The sequence below is a fragment of the Aspergillus puulaauensis genome, chromosome 2 (assembly GCF_016861865.1).
Source record: "Aspergillus puulaauensis MK2 DNA, chromosome 2, nearly complete sequence".
NCBI classification, from domain to species: Eukaryota; Fungi; Ascomycota; class Eurotiomycetes; order Eurotiales; family Aspergillaceae; genus Aspergillus; species Aspergillus puulaauensis.
Window position 1 is genome coordinate 5,405,494 of NC_054858.1, and position 20,695 is coordinate 5,426,188.

A 20,695-nucleotide genomic window follows, 5' to 3' on the forward strand; every position below is an offset into this window, starting at 1 on the left:
AATTATATGAATACTTAGGGTACAGCTCCGAGCTGGGTGGAGCAAACAAGGCCTCATGGACACATATCTTCACCGAGGCGGAGAGATATCATGCCGAGCAGCAAACAGCGAGTCAGCATTAGGACAACAGTGATTGGGGGGAGGATATCAAAATGCATCAATATTACCATAACAGCTCGGGGATGTAATACGGTTCGGATTACACTCAGCCCGGTGTATTGTCAGCGGAGCCCAGGCGGTTCCCGAGCCATTCCGATTCGGCCGCAGCCTCGGATTCGGGCCCTGAATCATGAACCAGAGTTAAGGCCGTTTTGCTGCCTGAGGTGGCGCCTGCAGCTTGGTAATGCCATCCCCCGGCCAATATGACTGTCTCAGTCTGGCCGTCCTCGTCGCCGAACTTGTTCAACCCACGATTCAGCGGCCAGACTCTCAACGCCATCGATGGAGTCCCGAAAAGTACGTCTCGGAGCTAAGGTTGGATCATCTGCATAGACCGGCCTGGCCTGTGCTAATTCATCCCACCAGGCTTGTCAATCGTGCCGGCGGCGCAAGGTGCGATGCCAAGTTGACACTGGCATGACCAAATGTCGCGCTTGTTGCAGAAGATCGTCCGTGTGTCTTCCGATCAACTTTCCCCCGTCGACGGACGCCCAGCAAGCTCTAGCCACTGGGCCGCCGTTGGAGAGGGCGAGAGAGAGCGACATCCCAACAGATTCACTGTTTGATGGTCTCACAGGGCTACCAACTTCGGGCCTGCGAACCCCTGAAACCACCACCCTCTTACCCCCGCTTCTGCAGGACTTTACCACTAGTTTCGATTCAGATCATACCGCCGCAGATCCATTCTCGTCACTACTTTGCTTTTCACTCCCTCGGTCGCTGGTTAGCCGTCCTGGTATGTTGCTACCGAGCACTCTCAATTCTACTTCTGACCCACCCAGGTTCATCGCCGTTTTCAATATTCTCACCAGAAGGTAAGCAATGGCTGCACAAGGCCGTAGGTGAGGAACCCTTCAACTGGGATGTCCTCTCGCCTTTCGCCTTTGGCCCTCCTGATGCGGTGTCCGGCGACAGCACCGGACCTCGCCTCCCTCAACAGTTCATCCCCCTTCCGTCAAAAGATGTTGCTCGATCTTTATTACACACATATTTTCATGGCTTCAACTCGTTCTGTCCGACTTTTGAAGAAACCGATTTCATGCTCGGGTTCGAATTAGAGTACCCAATCAGCCCAGAATCCTCCGAGAAATGGGCATGCTTGAATGCCGCACTTGCGCTAGGGTGCCTGCTGGATCAACACTCTCATTCGAAAGCATGGCTGTTTTGGAAAAATGCGACGCTTTCATGGGAGGCTTTCATCACCCATGCTCCAAGCCTGCTGTCTGCACAGGCGCTAGTGGCCATGGTAGGTGTCCAAATATCTTCGGGAACTCTGTGCTAACTACCCCAGACATTGTACCTTATGGGTACCTTCCATAGTAATCCATCTAGCACGATGGTACCAATGGCCATTCGGATGCTTAGTGGACTCTCGCCCAAACAAGAGGGCTTGTCGAATCAGTTCCAATTCGTCAGCATGGTCACTCGAGCTTTAGATATAGAGTACGCTTCCCACTTCAATTCAGTCTTCCGGTCTAACTCAATCAACCTACAGCCACGCTCTACAAGCTGGAATGCCACCCACCGACCTTGGAGTTGACCAGTTCGTCGACCCTCAGACTTTCACGGCGCTCGAAGACCCAAATCTGGCGTTCGACTGCTACCCAACCATCTGCCGACTAGTAGAAATCAAAGAAGACATCTATCGCCAGCTGTATTCCATCGTCGCGCAAAGCAAGAGCGACTTCGAGGCTATTATAACAGTAGGCGAGCTCGACACTCGCCTGGAGCAGTGGAAGAACGACATTCCTGAGAAATACCGCCCGGGCCATCCCAGGGCCCAAGATACCATCAAACAAGGCATCTCTGATACCCTCTTGCATATCCATATCAGCTACTTCAATTGTGTACTAATTATCCACCGCCGCTCATTCTCTACCACAACCTGGTCAACAACCCTCAATGCACTCCCTACCACGCACCATGCGATTCGCTCTGCAAATCCTCGCGTCCTGAAATCAACCCTGCTTTGCGCCGAAGCCGCTCGTGCAACGTTACGACTCGTCAAGAATATTCCGAAAGACAATCCATTAATCAGAGGGTACAGCCGTCTTTTCCATTCATATGAAGCTCAACTAATATAGAACAAACAGGGTAATGCTCAACTACGTCATCTTCGCACTAAAGCTCTTCGTCATCCTCACCGTGCAAGATCCACGAAGTTCTCGCCCCCGTGCAGATATCCTATTGATGCGCAATCTAGAAGACACACTTTCTGCGATTCCTCTCACTGGAGAAGATAACAGTATTCAGAAGCTCATTAAGTATTGTGCCGGGTATCGACATGTCGCAGAGCGGGCTATTAATACGGTTCTTCCGAGAAAGAGAAGGAGGGAGGATTATGAGACGGGGCAGGATGTGCCTTAGCTGCAAGATATCTTTGAGTGGTATAGTGTTCTCAACATGCCCTCCATCGCGTATTCCCCTGGATTTGCCGGAGCAATCTCGGACCCTTGCACTTACAGTAATTGAAATCATAGAACCAACGGCCCTGGGCGGCCACAACCTTGCCTCACCCCCTCGTACCACCGCAGTAATCCCTTTTTTACCAAGAACTCAGTCTTCAGCAACGGCCAGCACAGTTCACACTGGTTCGGTACTCGATCTCTCGCCCTGTTCTTGCAGCGCCATGCCACCGAATCGAGGCTAGAGTTAGATTTGCCTTTCAAAGCCTGTACCAGCCCATGCCGCATTCATGAGCTATTTTCTTTCGCAAAACAGGTACGGGATTTGGGCACTTACATCAGGGAGGCATTAATAAAGTAGAAATAGACCTGCTTACATAGATCCTGCTTAAAACATTTTGTCAAGCAGAAGTATCGGGTCGTATTAGCATCCTCGCGCAGATATATATCACGGTTCTAGCCGCAGGCCCTAATAAACTAGTCGCGGTTAGAGTAGCTCCTATTCTATACTTTTTATCCATGCACCCTATATAAATAGGCACCGGCTGCTGTAGTATATCCTTATCTTTTTCCAGTGACCGTGATATATACCTATCATCATTCTTCGACATGCATACGGGCTGGGTCGGGGCGGGTTTAGCAAGAACCCACAAAACGCGCACTAAACCTAATATAATAATAGAATTACCCAAGGAAAATCATGCAAGATTCTACTGTCAGCAATGCCAACTCATAATTAGGATGATGGTTAGTCTGGCACGGGGCTATTTATGGCTAGCTACTACGATTTAATGTAGCAGGTTACAGTAACTTAGTGTGTGTAAGGCACCGGGAGATACCAAGGATCTAGCAACTACTAAGTAATATCAATAAAGCGAAGTAGTGTTAATTTAATTGATTCAAAAACAATATTTGTAGCGCAATGGGCCACTTGTCTCTATGAATTGGCTGAAGCGAGGCTGAGTTGTAACTGTTTTGAAAGTTCTCCGATCTGTGAAGCCGTCCGTCAGCACTGAAAGCCGGGAAGAAAGACGGTTAGAAGGAAGCACACTTACATTTGCGGGTTGCATCATAGTGAAATGGTTCCCGGGAACAGAAAAGAAAGCAATATCCTTGGGTGACACAAGAGACTCCCATCCTCGGGTGCCAAAGTCGGTGCGCTTGTCTAGAATCCAGCTCGCGGTGGCATCTGCCGCCAGGGAAGGGTTCGCTTTCAGCCGTGGGTCACTTAGTCCATTACATACGCCTTCTTGAGCCCATATAATGGACGTACGGGGCGATGAATGAGCCGGTAGTGGCGAGCGAGCCGGGTCGTAGGAGCCTAGGTTCTTGACCGTTGCGTCGAAGTGGTCAAGGACAAGTTGGCGTTTTGTATCGGGCGTTCTGGCACCATCGCTTTGCACTTGGTCTAGGACGCCAATGGAGTTGAGAAACTCGATCAGAGATGCAGACATGGGAGGCAATACTGTGGGACATGGCGCGTCGATGAGGATAAGGTCGTGCACGTCCTCACCGGCTTCAATGAGTTGCTTTGACGCTTCGTACGCAAGGACACCCCCAACGGACCAGCCGCCAAGATGGTATGGGCCGGAAGGACTGTGGCTTCTGATTGCAGACAGGTATATTCTGACAACATCCTCGATGCCGGTAGTGTAGCGAGCCGAGTCATTGACGAAGGGACATACTAGACCGTACACGTCGAAGTCCGCGTGAAGCTGCTCCAGTGCTGCATAGGACGTCGGGGATCCTGAGCCATCAGGGAACAGAAACAGCTTCTTATTGGTGGCTGGATTAGCCCGTCTCTGGAGAAGAATGGATTTTGCTTCAGGGCGTCTCTCGTCAGTGGAGACTGCAATGGCTTCGGGCCGCAGATCATCGTTCCCCCCAACTAGAGCTCGTGAAACCTCGTTCATCGTCAAATTTTGCAGGAAGAAATCCATAGGAAGCTGAACGCCCTCTTCTCGAAGCTTCCCCAGGACAGTCAAGCTCATCAAGGAGTCGATTCCCAAAGACCCCAGGTCTGCTGTCACCTCCAGCTCATCCTCAGCAAGACCAGTCTCCTCCAAGATGACAGACCGCACGAGACGTATGGTATCGTCCACCGTGCTATCCGGTGTAGGGACTTCAATCAAAGAAGACGCCGAAGATGGGGACGAACTGTAGGGCGCATTATGATCACTTGGATGGCCTGCACTCACTGCATTACTCTCGACCCTAAGTAACCCATATTCTCGATTCAAGAAACCTAGAAGTTGAGAGGCGGTAGACAGTTCGAGGAATTCACTGTGGGAAAGATCAATGTCAAACGCCTCACGCAGCCGGCCAACAATTGTCAACGCCATCAGGGAGTCCAGTCCCAGCGCAGTCAGGTTATCTTCGGGAGAGATCTCGGATGCCGGTAGACCAAGCTCCTCGGCGATCAAGTCGAGTAGAGAGCCAGCTGACTGTCCAACCTGGCGTTCGACCTCCTGGATTGGGCTGCTCTTGGCTTTCGGGATTGAAGTTTGGGGTTTTGGAACAGTCGGTTGAGGAGGCTTCCTGTTCGAGGCGGCCTTGACGGCAGCTGGTGGAAGAAGCATGTCGAGAACGGTACGTGGGACACGTTGGAATCGGAGGTCTTCGATCAACCCGACGATTTCCCCCTCGTGCAAGATCCAGACATCGCCGCCAAACATTGTCTTATCAGCGGGCAACATTCGAACGTAGGTTTGATATTGACCGCCAGATACCAGTGGCCTGGCAAAGCGCATACTCTCCCATCCATGGGAGATGTATACAGCTTCCTGGTAGTTGATGTTCTCATTGCCATTCATGACGAAGCCTGAAAGGTGGGCCAACGAATCGATCCAGTAGGGACTGCATTGAAACAAGGCGTCGTCACCTCGATCATCCAGGCTGACCGCGGCAGAAGCCTCGTACAGGCTGCTCGCCAGGAGAACCTGACTCATTCTCTGGTACTCTGGCGCATAGTCCACCAGGCTGCTGAAAAGGCGATAGGCCAGGCGACTGGTAACCTTGCTGACTTCTCCCCGAGTCGCCTTCTTTTCCAGTTCGTTGATATGCCCTTGTACCAAATGAAGGCTATGCGACCAACGCCGAAGCCACTTCTCCTGTGACCCAAACACGACAACACAGTTGGCATGCTTGGTTGCCGCCTTTCGATCGGGCGTAGTTGAAGCATATTCCAGACGCACTGCTTTCGACGCTTTGTCGATGTGCGCAGTAACTCGCAGGATGCGGTTCTCGTCTTGTCTGGGTGCCTTGATGATCAATGGCTGTACAACCTCCATGCTGGTGACATTGAGGCCAGATAAGTCTATTCCCGATTGCTTCTGTTGCTGGATATGATGAGCAATCGTCTGAGCAACATCTGCGTAGATGGACTGGCGGTCTCTATTAGCAATTATCATTGTATCCGGAGAGAGGATTCACTGACCGACGGACAGAGAGCGGCACCATTGACGCGATGTCCACTGACAGCAGCATGAAGCTTGGGATCCCAGAGATCCGTTTCGAAGATGGCGATCGGATCAGACGCACTGTAATCTTCTTTCACAACCCGATGAACAGAGCCTGACAGCTTTTTCGGGGGCTCTTCAACCCCCTTGTTGGAAGGTTCAAGAGCGGGCAAGGCATCCCCTTTTCGAAGCGTCCAGTCATTCCGATAGTCCGCCCAGTAGCGTTTGTTGTCAAAGGCATATGCAGGAAGAGTGAGAAGACGATGCGTGTGGTCGAAGTCGCGGTGATACTCGGACCAATTGATCGAGAAGCCCTGGTCGTGCAAGGAAGCCAAACCGCTCGCAATCACCTTCCATGGGCTATCTTTCCGTCTCAACGTGGGAAGCTTGAGATGGGAGTCTCCCAGCACGTCTCGAATCATGCCCAGACAGATTGGATGGGGACCGATCTCAATGAACACCGAGGTTTCGTTGACCAGGCCCCGATCTTGCGCGATCTCCACGGCACTGGCAAACTGGACTGTGTGTCGGCAGTGCTGGCGTATATAAGTCGCATCAATCCCATCATCCACCCCCAGCGGACGACCGAGGAAGGAACTCAAGATGGGAATCTGCGGTGCACCGAAATTGATCGCCCTGGCAACCTCTTCCAGGTCATCAAGAATGGGATCAACCTGGGCCGAGTGGAACGCAAAGGGAACTTGCAGCTTAGTGCAGCGAATCTTTGCGCCGGATAAGTGCACGTCCAGATCATCAATCACCTCTCGCCTGCCGGCAAAGACGGTTTCCCGAGGGCTGTTTGAGCATGCAACTTGGACATCCTCGGAGAAAGTTGCCAACAGCGGCTGAAGGGCTGCAGATGTCCCTGACACGGCCAGCATGGAATGGGTATGCGGTCGGCAGCGAGTTTCTAGAAGGCGTGCCCTGTGGCCAACGAGGAATATAGCATCGCTGATGGACAGAACGCCACTCACTTGGAGAGCCGCGTACTCCCCGAGGCTGTGGCCGATGACCGCTGTCGGCTTGACCCCCCATGAGCGCCACAGGCGAGATAGAGCAATCTGAACGGATACAAGTCCAACCTGGGTCTGAATGGCCGAGAGCTGACTGATATCAGAGATGCTCCCGTCAACAAGGGAGAGGAAAGATGGATATCCCTGCTGCCTCGCAATTCCGTCGAAGAGCGAGATGTCCGCGCGGAATTGAGGCGATGTTGCGTAAAGCTCCTGACCCAGGCTAGGGTAGGTTGCACCCTGGCCAGTGAAAGCAAATATCACTGAACGTTTCTGGGTCGACAGAAGTGCATTGGATGGGGTCAACCCCCGCTTGTTCTGTAGAGCGACTCGGATGCGTTCCGTCGTGGGCTCAGCGACGGTGAACCGAAACGCGTGGTGGCTTCGGCGAGCAGTTGTCGTATAGCTCAGGTCTCCTGGCACGATGTCTGGGTTTCCGGTAATGTGCGTGATCAAGTTCTCTAGGTTGTTTGTCAACGCTGACGCGGTATGTCCGGAGACAGTGACGGCGTGCGAGGGACGAAGGTCCTCTTTCTCGCGAGTCCCGGGCTTCGGGGGCTCCTGGATCAATAATGCAGTATTGCCACCCTGTTGGATGTCCTGGTCAGCACCTGTGCCCTTTCTCTATAAATTCGCAGCCCTGGAACTTACAGCAGCGCTGAAATTATTGACCAGCACCGTTCTCTTCGGGCCCCTGGGCGCTGGCAACGGGGTTTTGTCCAGCGCGATTCGGACACTGTCAGGAGTCAGCAATGCTAATATAGAAATAACTTCGCCAGCCTTACTTCCTCGCCTCGAGATCGGGAAATCCTTTGTTGACCTCATGCTTGATCCCAACATGTGGGGGGATGAATCCTGTCTTGAACATCAGAATGGACTTGATCAGGGATGCGACTCCAGATGACTGTCATTGCATTAGCCTTTCGCAAACCACGATTGGGGAAGAATCGCCTACGGCTTCTCCATGACCTATATTCGCCTGGATTGCGGAGGTCAGTATCAGCCTGAACTCCCTAGATGAGATGTGGGCAGACTCACCTTGATAGCTCCCACATACAACGGGTTATTTGCGGGTCGAGCAGGACGCGCAGGGGCGAATACATCTGTCACAGAGCGCATCTCTGTTCCATCCCCGGCCTGCGTCCCGGTTCCATGCATCTCGATATAGCCAACATCAAAGGGATCAACACCGGACTGCTGCAGGATCTCACGATACAGGTTAGACTGGGTCCCGGCATGCGGGTGCGTGATGCTGATTGCCTGTGCTGAGTGGTTTGTAGCGGCACCAAGAATCACAGCCAGGATATTGTCATTATCGAGCTCCGCGTCACCAAGCCTTTTGATAACCACTGTCCCAACACCATCGGCGCGGCAATAGCCATCGGCGGCATTGTCAAAGGTCTTGCATGATCCGGTTTGCGAGAGAAACTGGCCTCGACTCAAGCCCGAGAAGAGGTCGGGCGAGGTGAGCACGCTCAATCCACCGGCCACTGCTGTGTCACAATCACCACTCCAGAGCGACGTGCATCCGAGCTGGATTGCAGCCAAACTCGAGGAACAGGCAGTGTCGACGCTAAAACTCGGGCCCTCGAATTTAAAATAGTAATTGATTCGTCCCTTGCAACAGTGAGTCAAGCCATGCAGTGGCAAGGAACGGGCACGTCAGACTTACAGGTCCAAATGCACGGATTCCGCCAGTTATGAAATAGGTTCCAATATCCTGTGAGGCATTTACATCCCGGTAATCATCGCTCGTCTGGCCATAGAAGGTTCCAATGCGATTCAGGGCTGTTGAGCGAGTTCGATTGGCGACATATCCAGACATTTCCAGGGCCTCGTACGCGGTGACAAGAGCCAGGCGCTGCATGGGGTCTGTCTGCACGGCTTCTTTCGGAGACATGTTGAAAAAGCGAGGGTCAAAGTCGCCAGGGCGATCGATGAAGCAGCCGTATGGGGTCCAGCTGGTGTTCTTTGCCTTCCCGCTGGGGTCGACATGCTTGTCGGCATCAAATCGGTCCTTGGGGATCTAATTTCACCTATCAGTATCTCCATCAACAGGAACTATAACGGGCTCTGCTCACCACTCGATGCATGTCAAGGCCGGCCTCCAAAATACTCCACAACTCTTCGGCGCTTTCTGCCCCGGGGAATCTGCCCGACACACCAACAATGGCCAGGGGGGCATTGTTGTAGGCTCCCGATGGCTGGAATTGGTCCCTCCGCGATTCAAGAGCGATCAAGTCTCGGGTAACTACAGCCGCTTCAGTTCTTGATCTCAGTGCTGATGAAATGCCCTCGGCAGCTGTGGTTGGTCCTACCACGTCCAGCGTGATAGAGGTGGTGCCGTTTGCTTGGATTTGGGCGACGCACTCGTCAACCACCAGGTCGAACCGCAAAGGTGCTTGCAACGTGTGATGCACGACGCTTTTGAATAGACCCAGGGCATTTGGCGCATTGACCGGTCGTCCTGTCAATGGACAAAGGAGGGTCTTCCTCGTCTGGAAGCTAGCCAAGAATTCCGGGTCAACGCCCGCGCGGTTGAGGAAGCTGGGGAAGTCCAGAACGCCGTGGATGTGTGAGGCGTGGTATGCCCCGTAGATCGGCAGTTCTCTGAGCCTTTTCCCGGGCTCGGACTTGGTCAAGCTCTCCGTGAACCGAGACAAGGCCGGTGGCGATCCACTGACGGTGACGCTGTTGAGGCCAACGGCACTGATAAAGCATCGGTGGCGAAGGGACAAAAGACCACCGGCGTCGTACACCTTCAGAGCCGAGAGCACTTCATCTTCGGTCATTTTCGAGATGGCCGTTGACCAGCTCTCCAATGGTGTGCCTTGCTCGTGCAACATGCTGCTGGCAGTTGCAGCCTGCAACCCCATCTGAAACGCGATGGACACGGTAGGGACAGCTAGAGCTTTGAGATCATCAAGAGAAGCGCAGGCGGCGTATGCTGCTGCAACGAGGGATCCAGTGCAAAGGCCCACGACGGAGATCTCATCGTGATTTTCTGGTCGACGAGCCCTTCCTTCATAATATCGAAAGAGCTGCAAGAACTGTACAATTGCCAGAAGAGTGCTGGCAATGGCTGGATGACAAGCCCCGTTACTGTCGTGGTATATCGTGGCCAGAGCATGAACGGTGCCAAAGCGTGGGAGATTTTCGCGGTGAAACGGACGCAGTCGATCACTCAAGCCGCTGAGCGTGGTGCTTGTGTCTCGAACAAAATCGCTCTGATGGACACTCTGAGGGGCGTCTAACAATAGTCTCTTCGCCAGCGAGGAAACATTGGAAGTCTGGTCTCCGAGGAGAACCAGGTGACGTTCTTGGGGCTGGTTTGGCCGAGACATAAAGATTGGATGAGGGTGTTGGCATTATTGAACAAGCCATGTCAGGCCATACTCCGGATTTTATATCATCACCACGGCTAGCATCGATATTTCTTGGCTTCGAACTGCAAGTCTTGCTTTGCGCCATACAATCTATTAATTGCGACCTCTTTATGTCTACAAACAGGTTGGCACCTCGTACTCCTGCCTAGTCAACCTTCAGCGGCAACAAGCCGCATCGAAACTGACATCCCGTCCATGCTAGGCTGGATCACCCCTGTGGCATGATGCACTCTTACATCTCGTTTGTGCCATTGACAGATAACAACACGAGACGAGGGATTGGCTCTCTGCGGGTCGAAAGGGGACCACAATTCCATGTTGGATGGTGATATCGGAGGATAGGGTGGCGCAAGCATAACAAGCATTGTAAAGCTCCGGAAGGATGCGCCTTTGCCTTTTGTCGGAACCTATTGTTCAGGCACGGCGATAGTTAGTTTTAGGCTGCTGTTAGCCCCCGGAGGGTTTCCACGACGCGATCTTTAGATTGATTGCGCGATATTCCCCACTCGTAGCATGCCTTTCAGATTCGCCGTTGAGGCCCGGTCTTGCCACAGGATTCTATCGCTCAGATACATACTATGCGGGCATCCGAGAGCTACTACGCAAATCGACGGCGAGTTCAGGCCCTCAGGGATTTGGAATATGTAGTAAATTGAACACTATATATGTATAGCTAGAAACGACTGAACATAATTCGACCACGAAGGAATAGAAGGAGCCGTAAGCGCGTAGACGACAACCCTTAACGCCTGCGGAACAGAACGCGCGCAGTCTGGCTGGGCTTTCGAGAACGATCATACCAAGAAGGCTCCGGGAGCTTGGTCGGATCCTCAAGACGTATCTCATAGCTCAGCAACGTATGAGCCAACAGTAATTTGATTTCATGTGCTGCGAAGAAGCGCCCAGGGCACGCGTCCTTGCCGTGTCCGAAGTTGATGTGTGTCGGCGAAGTAGTCACAAACTGGTGCCGATTTTCGTGGCCGGGCTGCGCTCGAAGTTTAGAAAAGCGGAAAGCATCGAAGTTCGAGGCATTAGGATAGATGGTGTCGTCTAGGTACATCGCGTACATTGGGGCCAGGACATAAGAGCCTCTGGGGACTGTGGTGCCGTCGGAGAATGTGAAGTCTTTGATCACCGCGCGAGTCATTTGCGCTGGACGGTAGAATGTTAGCAGTGAGATTTGAGAATTGATCAACGATTTCAAGGCTTACAGCTGGCGATCGGGGAAAGCCTCTGGCTTTCAGTCAAAAAGCTGTCCAGCTTCCGCATCTGACTCAATGCTCGCCCCGACCATCCGTGCTCCTTCACTGCGCTCTCAATCTCAATTCGGAGCTCTGCGTGAGCATCGGTATAGAAGGCCAGATCCAACATCGCGTTGAGAAAGGTGCTGCTGGTCGTGTGCACTGCAGCCACGTTCAAGTGCAGCAGACGGAACATGAGCCGCTCTGGGTCTCTTTCACTGGGATCGGGGGCGGCATCCATGACCCATTGAAGGGAATCAACAGGGGGCTTGTCATCCAATCGCTCTTTTTCTTGCTGAAGGCGAGCCTCAATGTAAGGGATGAGATGTCTCCGAGCCACCCTCTGCCGTTCTTTGACGTTAGTCACGAACTGACTGACCGTTGAGCGAAGACACTTGGGCCAGGCGCGAAGCTTATCGGCGCCTCCAAACACATCCACTGTATACTTGATAGACATGTCGGTGTACTCTTCATTCTGACATAGCGGTGCCCCGACCAGCAGTCGATTAGCAGTTCGAGTTGCGATCCGATGAGCTGCTCTTGACATGACCACCGGCGTCCAATCTACACGCAGATCAGAAGGAGCACACTGGTTCGAGGAGAACTCGGGAATCTTACCAGTCGGGTGGCCGATCTCGTCTCCAAAGGACAATTGAATTTCGTTGCGAATTTCATCGATCTTGTTCTCCAGGCTGGGCGTGAGATGCGTTTTGACAATGTGGAAATGGAACTTGTTTGCCTCGACGATGGGGGACACCGTGTATCTAGTTTGCAACACCTAAGACGCCTTGTGAGCCACGTCTATCTCCTTACTGGGGCTCTTCTCACATCATTAGCCGACTCTTTAGCACTCAGATGTGTTGCTGGCGCGGTGCGAATTTCATCCACCAAATTGGGCGGCACAACTACCACCCAGCGGATGGGGGTCCGAAGTTGAAAGAACTGTCCATGGCGAGAGAACTAGATTTATGGCTGGTTAGTCCGACGCAATCTAGACGGCAATCGAGATTACCTTCTGATAGCCAGCCCTCAGCGTCCCAGCACTGTCGTGGAGATACTCCAAGGAATCCTTCCAGGGCCCTCGCCACCCCGAATGCCTGCTATAGATGGGGACATTCGCCCGCTTGGGGAGCAAGCGGATGCCAATGAAAACAGCAACAGTTGCCCCCAGCAGGAATATCCAATTGTTTGCACCTAAGTCGACAGCCATGTTTACCTCGATTGCAGACGAATAGAAATGCGGATCCATTGGGGGTTTCACTCGATGTATATTTCGTCTGGTTCTTGCCATGATTCGTCCTGGGGCACACTAACTCCCAATGGAGGAATTCGTGGACAATCCCTTCGCTGGGGCCGATTAGCAATTAATAGAGTTGACAACAAACGGTGGCACACATTCGACCCTACATGATGTTATTCTGGTTCCCCCCTTTGTGTTTCCCACCGGGCGTTGTGTCATCGGCACGATCGCACTTAGGGTTTGGATATATGTCGGCGTTCTCATTGTAGTTCGAACCAACATCCTACCATCTCATCTTACCAACCAAGCACAGAAATCGTGCAGTCGAGAAAGAAATGGCCGACCCTGCGCCGGAGAGCCTGTCAACCAAAACTTCTAATGTCGAGGCAAGTAGCGCCCAGTCGTCAGAGGGGGGAGGCGAGAAAGAAGCCAGCCTAGCACCGCCTTCTGGTCCTTCGGTCCCCCCTCCTCCCAATGGCGGTCTCAAAGCATGGCTGCAGGTGGTGGGAAGCTTCCTGCTTATTCTGAATACTTGGTGAGAGCGAGATCGCCTTCAACATTGTCGAGGATTTATTTGTCTAACAACTCAGGGGGCTTGCAAACTCATTCGGCGTCTTCCAAACCTACTACACCACTACACTCCTCGCCACGTCCACTCCATCCGCCATCTCATGGATCGGCTCCATCCAGGGCTTTCTGCTGCTGTTCGTTGGGGTTCTGTGCGGGCGTGCATTCGATGCTGGGTATTTCTTCCCGATGGTCTCGCTGGGCATCTTTTTGGAGGTGTTTGGAATGTTCATGACCTCCTTGAGCACCAGGTACTACCAGGTCTTCCTCGCCCAAGGGATTTGCGTTGGTCTTGGATCTGGATGCCTGTTCACACCCGCGATCTCGCTTGTCGGGACGTACTTTTCGACCCGACGCAGTTTGGCGACTGGAATCGCCGCCAGCGGAAGCAGCGCTGGCGGGATTTTCTATCCTATCGTCATCCGGCGGTTGATTGTGCAGGTCGGGTTTCCCTGGGCCGCTCGCGCCATGGCATTCATCATGCTGGGCACTCTGGGACTTGGAATTGCGTTGCTCAGACCACGATTGCCGCCTCGTCGATCCGGCCCTTTGGCAGACTTTGCAGCCTTCAAGGACCCGGCCTACGCGACTTTTGTCATCGGCCTGGCTCTTGGATTCACCGCATTCTTCATCCCTTTCTTCTACTCGGAGATCTATGCCCTCAATATCGGAGTCGAGTCGGAGCTGTCGTTCTATATCCTGTGCATAATGAACGCTGGAGGCTTGATCGGGCGAATGTTGCCGAATGCCATTGCAGACAAGTATGATTTGATCTTCGAATCATCCGAGTCATCCGTTAGAAACTAACAAATGATAGACTCGGAAACCTGAACGTCATCGTCCCCTGCGCCTACATATCTGGGATCATCGTCCTGGCCTGGGTGTCAGTGAAAGACCAAGCCAGTCTCATCGCCACCTCCTTCCTCTACTCCTTCTTCTCGGGAGGATTGATGGCGCTACCGCCGGCCATTCTCGTTGGTTTAAGCCCACACCTCAGTCAGATCGGCGTGCGAGTTGGCATGGCTCTCAGCGTTGGGTCATTAGGCGTCCTGATCGGATCGCCCATTGCGGGAGCCATACTGTCCAGCCAGAGTCCTCATTCGCCAGAGCGGTCGGACTTTTCGGGAACTCTGGTCTTTACGGGCGTTATTCTAATTGCGACCGGTGCGTTTATGCATGCAACTCGGTTCGTTAAGCATGGGCTTAAGTGGGGGAAGATCTGAACCTTCAACCGCCAACATTGTAACCCAAGTAACCCAAAGTTATTCTCTTTTTTTTTACCTTTGGGCAATCGAGACAGGCAGATATTAGACAAAGGCATATAGTTAGGGGTCAACATAGATTTAAATCGTAACCCTAAGTCGGAAATTATATGAAAATCAGTGTGTACAGGGGGTACCTTCCAATCGGACTATACAGGAGAATCAGTGGGCATGAATGTCGCTGTCATTAGTCCGTCTATAATAAATAACTAGTTATCTCCCCCATTCTATGACTGTACATCTGTCATCACAGCCCGAAAATCAGCAATCAGCGAGCTCCGCATCATATTATAAAGATCCAACCCATCCGGCTGATCAAGCCCACAGGCTCTCTGATCGAGCCTCTCCAACAATCGGGGAACCTTTCCCACATCAAGGAGAAAGATCTGCTTCTTCAAGGATCTTTCATCTGCATCGTCGAGCTGGTACGCGCCGAGTGTAAGTCGAGTCGCCTGAGGTGCACTTTCGAGGTGCTGCTGCTCCGGGTGTGAATGGACTAGGAAATCGAAGTAATCGGTTTGACTACTCGGCACAGATGCTGTACTCGACAAAACTGGATAGGCCACGGGTGGAGAATATGGGGATGAAACGGAATTGTTCACTTCGCTTGGCCCATTAGCAGTCTTCGCGCTGAGTCGTAGATGGAAGAGTAGCCGGTACAGCTTGAGAGCCTTTCGTAGGTGTACTAAAATGAGGAGTCGGGTAGTACTGTCGTGGGAAATAGAGCATTTAATCGAGGCGCAGATGTTGAGCAATGCCTCTTTATTCTGTCGGAGCGCAACATCTAACCCACAGGCGGGTGGGAATCGGAGTCAGATTCCTTTAGGGTTCAGCTGAGGGCGGGTGCTGATTGGCTGGCCCAGAGTCAGATTCCTTTATTTTCAGGAGTCAGGTGCACTGGGCTGTAGTTCCTAGGAGGTGCTTAAATTATAATAGCTGGTAGATTAGCTATTTTATTTCAACTTATATTTATTTCAGAGCCCTCCAGCAATTTAATAGGGTATGGTGTAGGTTTAAACTTGGTTAGGGTAAGGAAACCAGTTTTGATGGGGGATTATCACCACCCGCGACTGATGGTAGAAATGATATATCAATACTAATACTATGTAGTCAGCAGGAATTCAGGGGCTGTTTTCCTGCTTAAGAAGGTTAGGGAATCTAGTTTCAGTCCATTTTTATTCTATATCCTGAGTGTGTAGTAGACATGCACAACCCGCCCTGAAATCCTATACCCGATCCGCCCCGAACCCACCTGGGTCCGGGTCCGGGTTAGTTTTCTTATACCCGCTGTGGGTTGGGTTGAATATACCTAAACCCGCGGCGGGGTTAGGTTATTTAATAGGTTGGGGATCTAGGAATAACCCGAACCCATAACCCAACCCACCCTACTTATAACTAATATAATTACTTCTAATAATAGTTAGATTATAGATCTACCGACTACTCCTGCAGGAGAGAGATATATACTAAAATATATAAGAAGTCAATCTTAAAATATATATTATATAATATATATTATCTAGTATCTACCGATTATTATTTAGTTGATAATAATGGCCGGGGGACTGTCTCTATTAACGTAAAGCCCGTGAAGTAGGTACTATAGAAGATTAGGGAGTTGCTGCTACTGGTAATTTAACTCTAACCTATCCTTCTGGTACGTGTGATAGTACCTGTTCTTTACCAGTACCATTAATACCTTTAATATTATTAAAGAAATCTCTATCCTAAGAAAGTTCATTATCTTCCAAGCCAGCTTTATCCTCTGAATTACTTATTCTATCATTATAATCGAATTCAAAAACCTCCTTACTTATTGGATGTAATGGAATATTATGCCTCTCAGGATCCTTAATACTATCTTGTAGGAATATATACTCTTGCTTGAGTTTAAACCGGTCACTGCATATCTGTATAATACTTGCCTTAATAGTCTCAGGTGCTAGCTGACTTTGATGATAGTAACAGATATCCCGAGCAGTATTAAAGAGATTCTCAACACCAACACCTGATACCGGAATTACAAGGAAATCACGAGTAATACGAGCAAGGATCGGGAAGTATAACTAGTATATTAACCATTAAGTAAGAATATCAGAGCAGGCTGATGGATGTTCAAGATCTGTATAATTTAACTATAGTTAGAATTATTATATCAAGGATCCAGTATTAGAGAAGGTGTGAATACTTACTTTCAGTAAGATAAGTTCGTAACTCTAAATATCTCCCTGATGGAGCTGTCTCTTCTGGAGATAGATAGCAGTATTTTAAATTATATAAAGCTTTCTCAAGCAGATCTGTAGGCTCCTCTAATACTGATGTCTGAACCAGTAACAGAAATTATGTTGTATAGTAGGTATAGACCTTAGTAAGTTTCTCTTTATATTATTAAGTATAGTTCCGCCCTCTATTATTACTCCAGGATGTACCTCTAAAGCCCTCGAGTTTGCTGCATGGATTTAGGATAGTTGTAATTGTATATATATCCCTATGAAACTTATAGGTATCCTGATAGTATTTCTTCAGCTTATCTTGTGCTGCTTCAAGGCCCTTATAAAGAATCTTCTTCCAATAAAACTGCTTATTTAATAGTCTTATAAGATAGTCTTTAATATGGTTGAAAAGTGAATCATATATATCATAGACACGATGAATTGTTGTCCCGGTATATTCAGAGAGACTGACGGTATAGATAACAAACTCACGGAGAAGCTCTTGAAGATATATGACTTAATGTTATTCTGCCGGTGTTATTACAAGACTCAAGAGATTGTACTTTGTATTTGCTGTAATATAGTGATTAATAGTAATCTGAAGCTGATAGGCACGCTTGAGCATCTTATATGTCGAGTTCTAACAGGTGCGGTAATCAAGAAATAGTACTAATGGGTATCTGATATAATCAACCGATTTTTGTTATTCGATCTTAAAGGCTTGTCGGCACTGCGGGCTTGCATTGATAAAGCAGCTAATCTTGCAGATCTAGGATAGATATTATATATTAGTAGTATTCTAACTATGGTTAGAAATAATGGAAGTATCATACCTTCTTAAGTGTACCAATAATCCTTTTCTGTTTTACTCAGCTCTTGCTTTTATCCCAGGAGAACTGAACATTATTATTCTTAGGTATAATTCTTAGTTTATCTAAGAATGCTTTCACAGAGAGTTGAATGACATGTATAAGATAAGGGATATAATAGGTAGATTAAAGAACAGTAGTAAAATTAGGATCAACTGTAGTACTGAGAAGTAAAGAGTGCTTATTATTCAGCTCATCCTTTAGGATTTGTGTTAGTTCAGTAAATATGGTAGTATTGTTAGATATATTATTAGTTATGATACCCAGTATGTAAGAGCTAAGCTGAAACTTATAGATTATTAAAGTAATAACCCTAGCTAGTTCTTTACCTGAGTAATCTCCTTGTAAAGGAGGAAACCCAAGTAAGATCTTCTGATAGTTCTAGTCTGAATTAATAAAATAGCCTGTAATTACTATAAAAGGCTTCTGGTGTGGGCTCATCCAGCAGTCAAGTATAATTAACATTCGGGAGTCAGGAGGGAAATAGTCGAGAATATGTTCCGATGTTATAAAAGATAGTTCTAAAAGACGTGATTGAATCTGATTACAGCTAGGAATATACAGGTTGATCGAAGGGCTGCATATTATATAAAGGATCCAGCGGAAGAATATATTATCTATAGTTGTAAACAGTAGTTAATAGGAGATAATAAATCAGGTAATCTTATTAATAAGATTCTGATATAAATATTAGCCAAGTATCTTACTATTCTTCTTTATTATGAGTAGAACATCTAACCATGGTTAGAATTCTATGACTTACCTTTCCCTGTTCAAGAAGGCTAGCAATTGCACGATGTGTTGATTAAGAAGTATTATTAGGTTTTGGTTTATGTCTTCCGTAATTTGAACTGTCTGGATGGGTGTTCATAGACTTGGTTCCTGTGCGCCTGTAGGAGGGATGATTTATAACAGTCTTGTAGTGATGGTAGTAAACCTTAGGCTTCCTACTTAGAATCTTAGTAATTTCAATAAATAGATCCTATTCTCATGATCTTTAATCCTCTGCTCCCTAGTGAATTTGCTCCTTGACATGATGTATAATATATTCTCTGATAGAGGTTTTTCGCTATTATAAAGTAAATTATTCTCTTGCCTGGGATAGTTCTCTCTGGTCTGGAAAAAGCTGTGGTATAGGATATTTATAATACCTCAGGCCTTGGATAGATTCTGTATTTATAGTTAAAGGAAGATGGTTTAGTTCTTTATAAAAGGATATTGCTGTTGGATTAGAATTTGAAAGCAGTATTGAACATGATGGTGTTAATTATATTGGAGGTAAACTGTAGTCATAAGAGAAATCAGAAAATAAATCTGATCCTAAATATTGCGATTAAGACATGATAAATATATAGTACTGTAAAAGTAAGTATACTACAAAGTATTAAGAATATAAAAGAGAGCTATAATATAGAAAGAAATAAAATCCTAATAATACTAAGATTATTATATTAATAAGAGAGTTTAGAAAAAGAAATTATACTAAGTTATTCTAGCTTATAGAGTCCTGTCTCTCTTTACTTATTTTAAGATATAATTAGACATGCATATGGGTTGGGTTGGGCCGGGTTGAGGCCTCAGGCGCCCCAACCCGCAGCGGGTTCGGGGATCTGATTGGTCAGCCCAAACCCTCATAGGTTTGGGCCGGGTTAGGGCGGGTTCTACCCAGAATTTCTAAGCTAGACTTAATTCGGATATGATCATCAGTATACTATCTCTTTTAGGAAGGGATTGATTATGGGTTCAGGACTGGGTTATACACCCTATAAACCCAAACCCTTCCTAAAAATAGAATTTTTAGAAAATATTAAAATTTTTATATAAAAATCTATATAGAACTAAAAAAATAGATAATTTAAATATTAAAAAATAAGGTCTAGAAAGGTGGTTAGTGGTCACTAGGGGTTCTATGTCAAAATATATATTTTGAAATGGGTTGCCAAGATATTTTTAAAAGCCTTAATAAGTCCACTATTATACAATATTTTAGGTTCTAATTAAAAGAAATAGAATATTTAAATATTGATTTAATAGAATATATATTAAATTTCTAGAAAATATCTAATTCTAGCCGGATGACGTCATTCTGGAGTTAGTGGGTTAAACCCAAACCCACACGGGTTTTCCCAAACGGGTAAAAACCCGCTGCGGGTTCTAGCTTAGTCATCCCACCCCGGACCCACCTGGATTCGGGCCGGGTCGGGTATAGGATTTCAGGGCGGGTTGTGCATGTCTAGATATAATTATTCTTCTTCTCTAACTAATCTTTATTCCTACTAATTTCCTTCTGCTTGGTTGATATTATACCTCTTGGGTTCTTAAATAGTTTTGGATATGTTATGGTAAGAAAATCAGGATATATATCTGCTCTTTTACTATATCTCTATAATTAAGATATAATAAAAGCCTCCAGATCTTTATTCTAATTATCTGGATATGCCTGCTATTTATATTTATTTAAAATTTCTGCCTTTTCTTTTAGAAGGATAACCGCGGTCTTGTATTGATCCTGAAGAAGAAATAAGGATCAGTGGTATTAGAACTAAAAGTTAGAATAATATACGTACCAGGGATTGGATACCTGTTGTTATAGAACTAGATAACCTAGGATTATGAGTTTTAAGTAATGCCTGTTTTAGTAGATGATAGTGTACTATTGCCCTAAATAGGTCTTCTTCTGAAATAATATATTAATGATTCAGAGGAGTATTCAGTCCTGGAAGTAGGTATAACTGTTGGTTATACTTGAAATTAGCATGGCAAATATTAAGCCCCTAACTTAAATAGCGGGATAAAGAGTCCCCCTAGGATCATCTAGATCAGTATATTTTCTAATTAAAGTTAGATTATATAGAAAATCTATATCATGAACTACTTTAGCT

At 48.1% G+C, this 20,695-nt stretch overlaps 4 protein-coding genes across 4 annotated transcripts; 2 read left to right on the forward strand and 2 right to left on the reverse strand.

Annotated features, from left to right (window-relative positions):
* Nucleotides 1-441: 441 nt before the first annotated feature.
* Nucleotides 442-2,526, forward strand: APUU_22204S (Zn(II)2Cys6 transcription factor; the record flags this gene model as incomplete). Its single annotated transcript, XM_041701042.1, has 6 exons — nucleotides 442-474; nucleotides 526-895; nucleotides 942-1,405; nucleotides 1,451-1,602; nucleotides 1,655-2,200; nucleotides 2,253-2,526. The coding sequence occupies 6 exons, from the start codon at nucleotides 442-444 to the stop codon at nucleotides 2,524-2,526; spliced, it is 1,839 nt and encodes a 612-aa protein (XP_041553966.1).
* Nucleotides 2,527-3,501: 975 nt separating this feature from the next.
* APUU_22205A (type I iterative PKS) lies at nucleotides 3,502-10,379 on the reverse strand (the record flags this gene model as incomplete). The annotated part of the gene is made up of 9 exons (XM_041701043.1): nucleotides 3,502-3,555; nucleotides 3,620-5,947; nucleotides 6,001-7,623; nucleotides 7,687-7,771; nucleotides 7,821-7,939; nucleotides 7,991-8,014; nucleotides 8,074-8,652; nucleotides 8,708-9,061; nucleotides 9,117-10,379. 9 exons carry the CDS (start codon nucleotides 10,377-10,379, stop codon nucleotides 3,502-3,504), a joined length of 6,429 nt encoding a protein of 2,142 aa, XP_041553967.1.
* Nucleotides 10,380-11,163: 784 nt separating this feature from the next.
* On the reverse strand, nucleotides 11,164-12,911 carry APUU_22206A (cytochrome P450; the record flags this gene model as incomplete). The annotated part of the gene is made up of 5 exons (XM_041701044.1): nucleotides 11,164-11,573; nucleotides 11,633-12,226; nucleotides 12,281-12,440; nucleotides 12,491-12,622; nucleotides 12,675-12,911. 5 exons carry the CDS (start codon nucleotides 12,909-12,911, stop codon nucleotides 11,164-11,166), a joined length of 1,533 nt encoding a protein of 510 aa, XP_041553968.1.
* A 326-nt stretch (nucleotides 12,912-13,237) lies between these two features.
* Nucleotides 13,238-14,692, forward strand: APUU_22207S (uncharacterized protein; the record flags this gene model as incomplete). The annotated part of the gene is made up of 3 exons (XM_041701045.1): nucleotides 13,238-13,437; nucleotides 13,493-14,230; nucleotides 14,287-14,692. The coding sequence occupies 3 exons, from the start codon at nucleotides 13,238-13,240 to the stop codon at nucleotides 14,690-14,692; spliced, it is 1,344 nt and encodes a 447-aa protein (XP_041553969.1).
* Nucleotides 14,693-20,695: the final 6,003 nt, after the last annotated feature.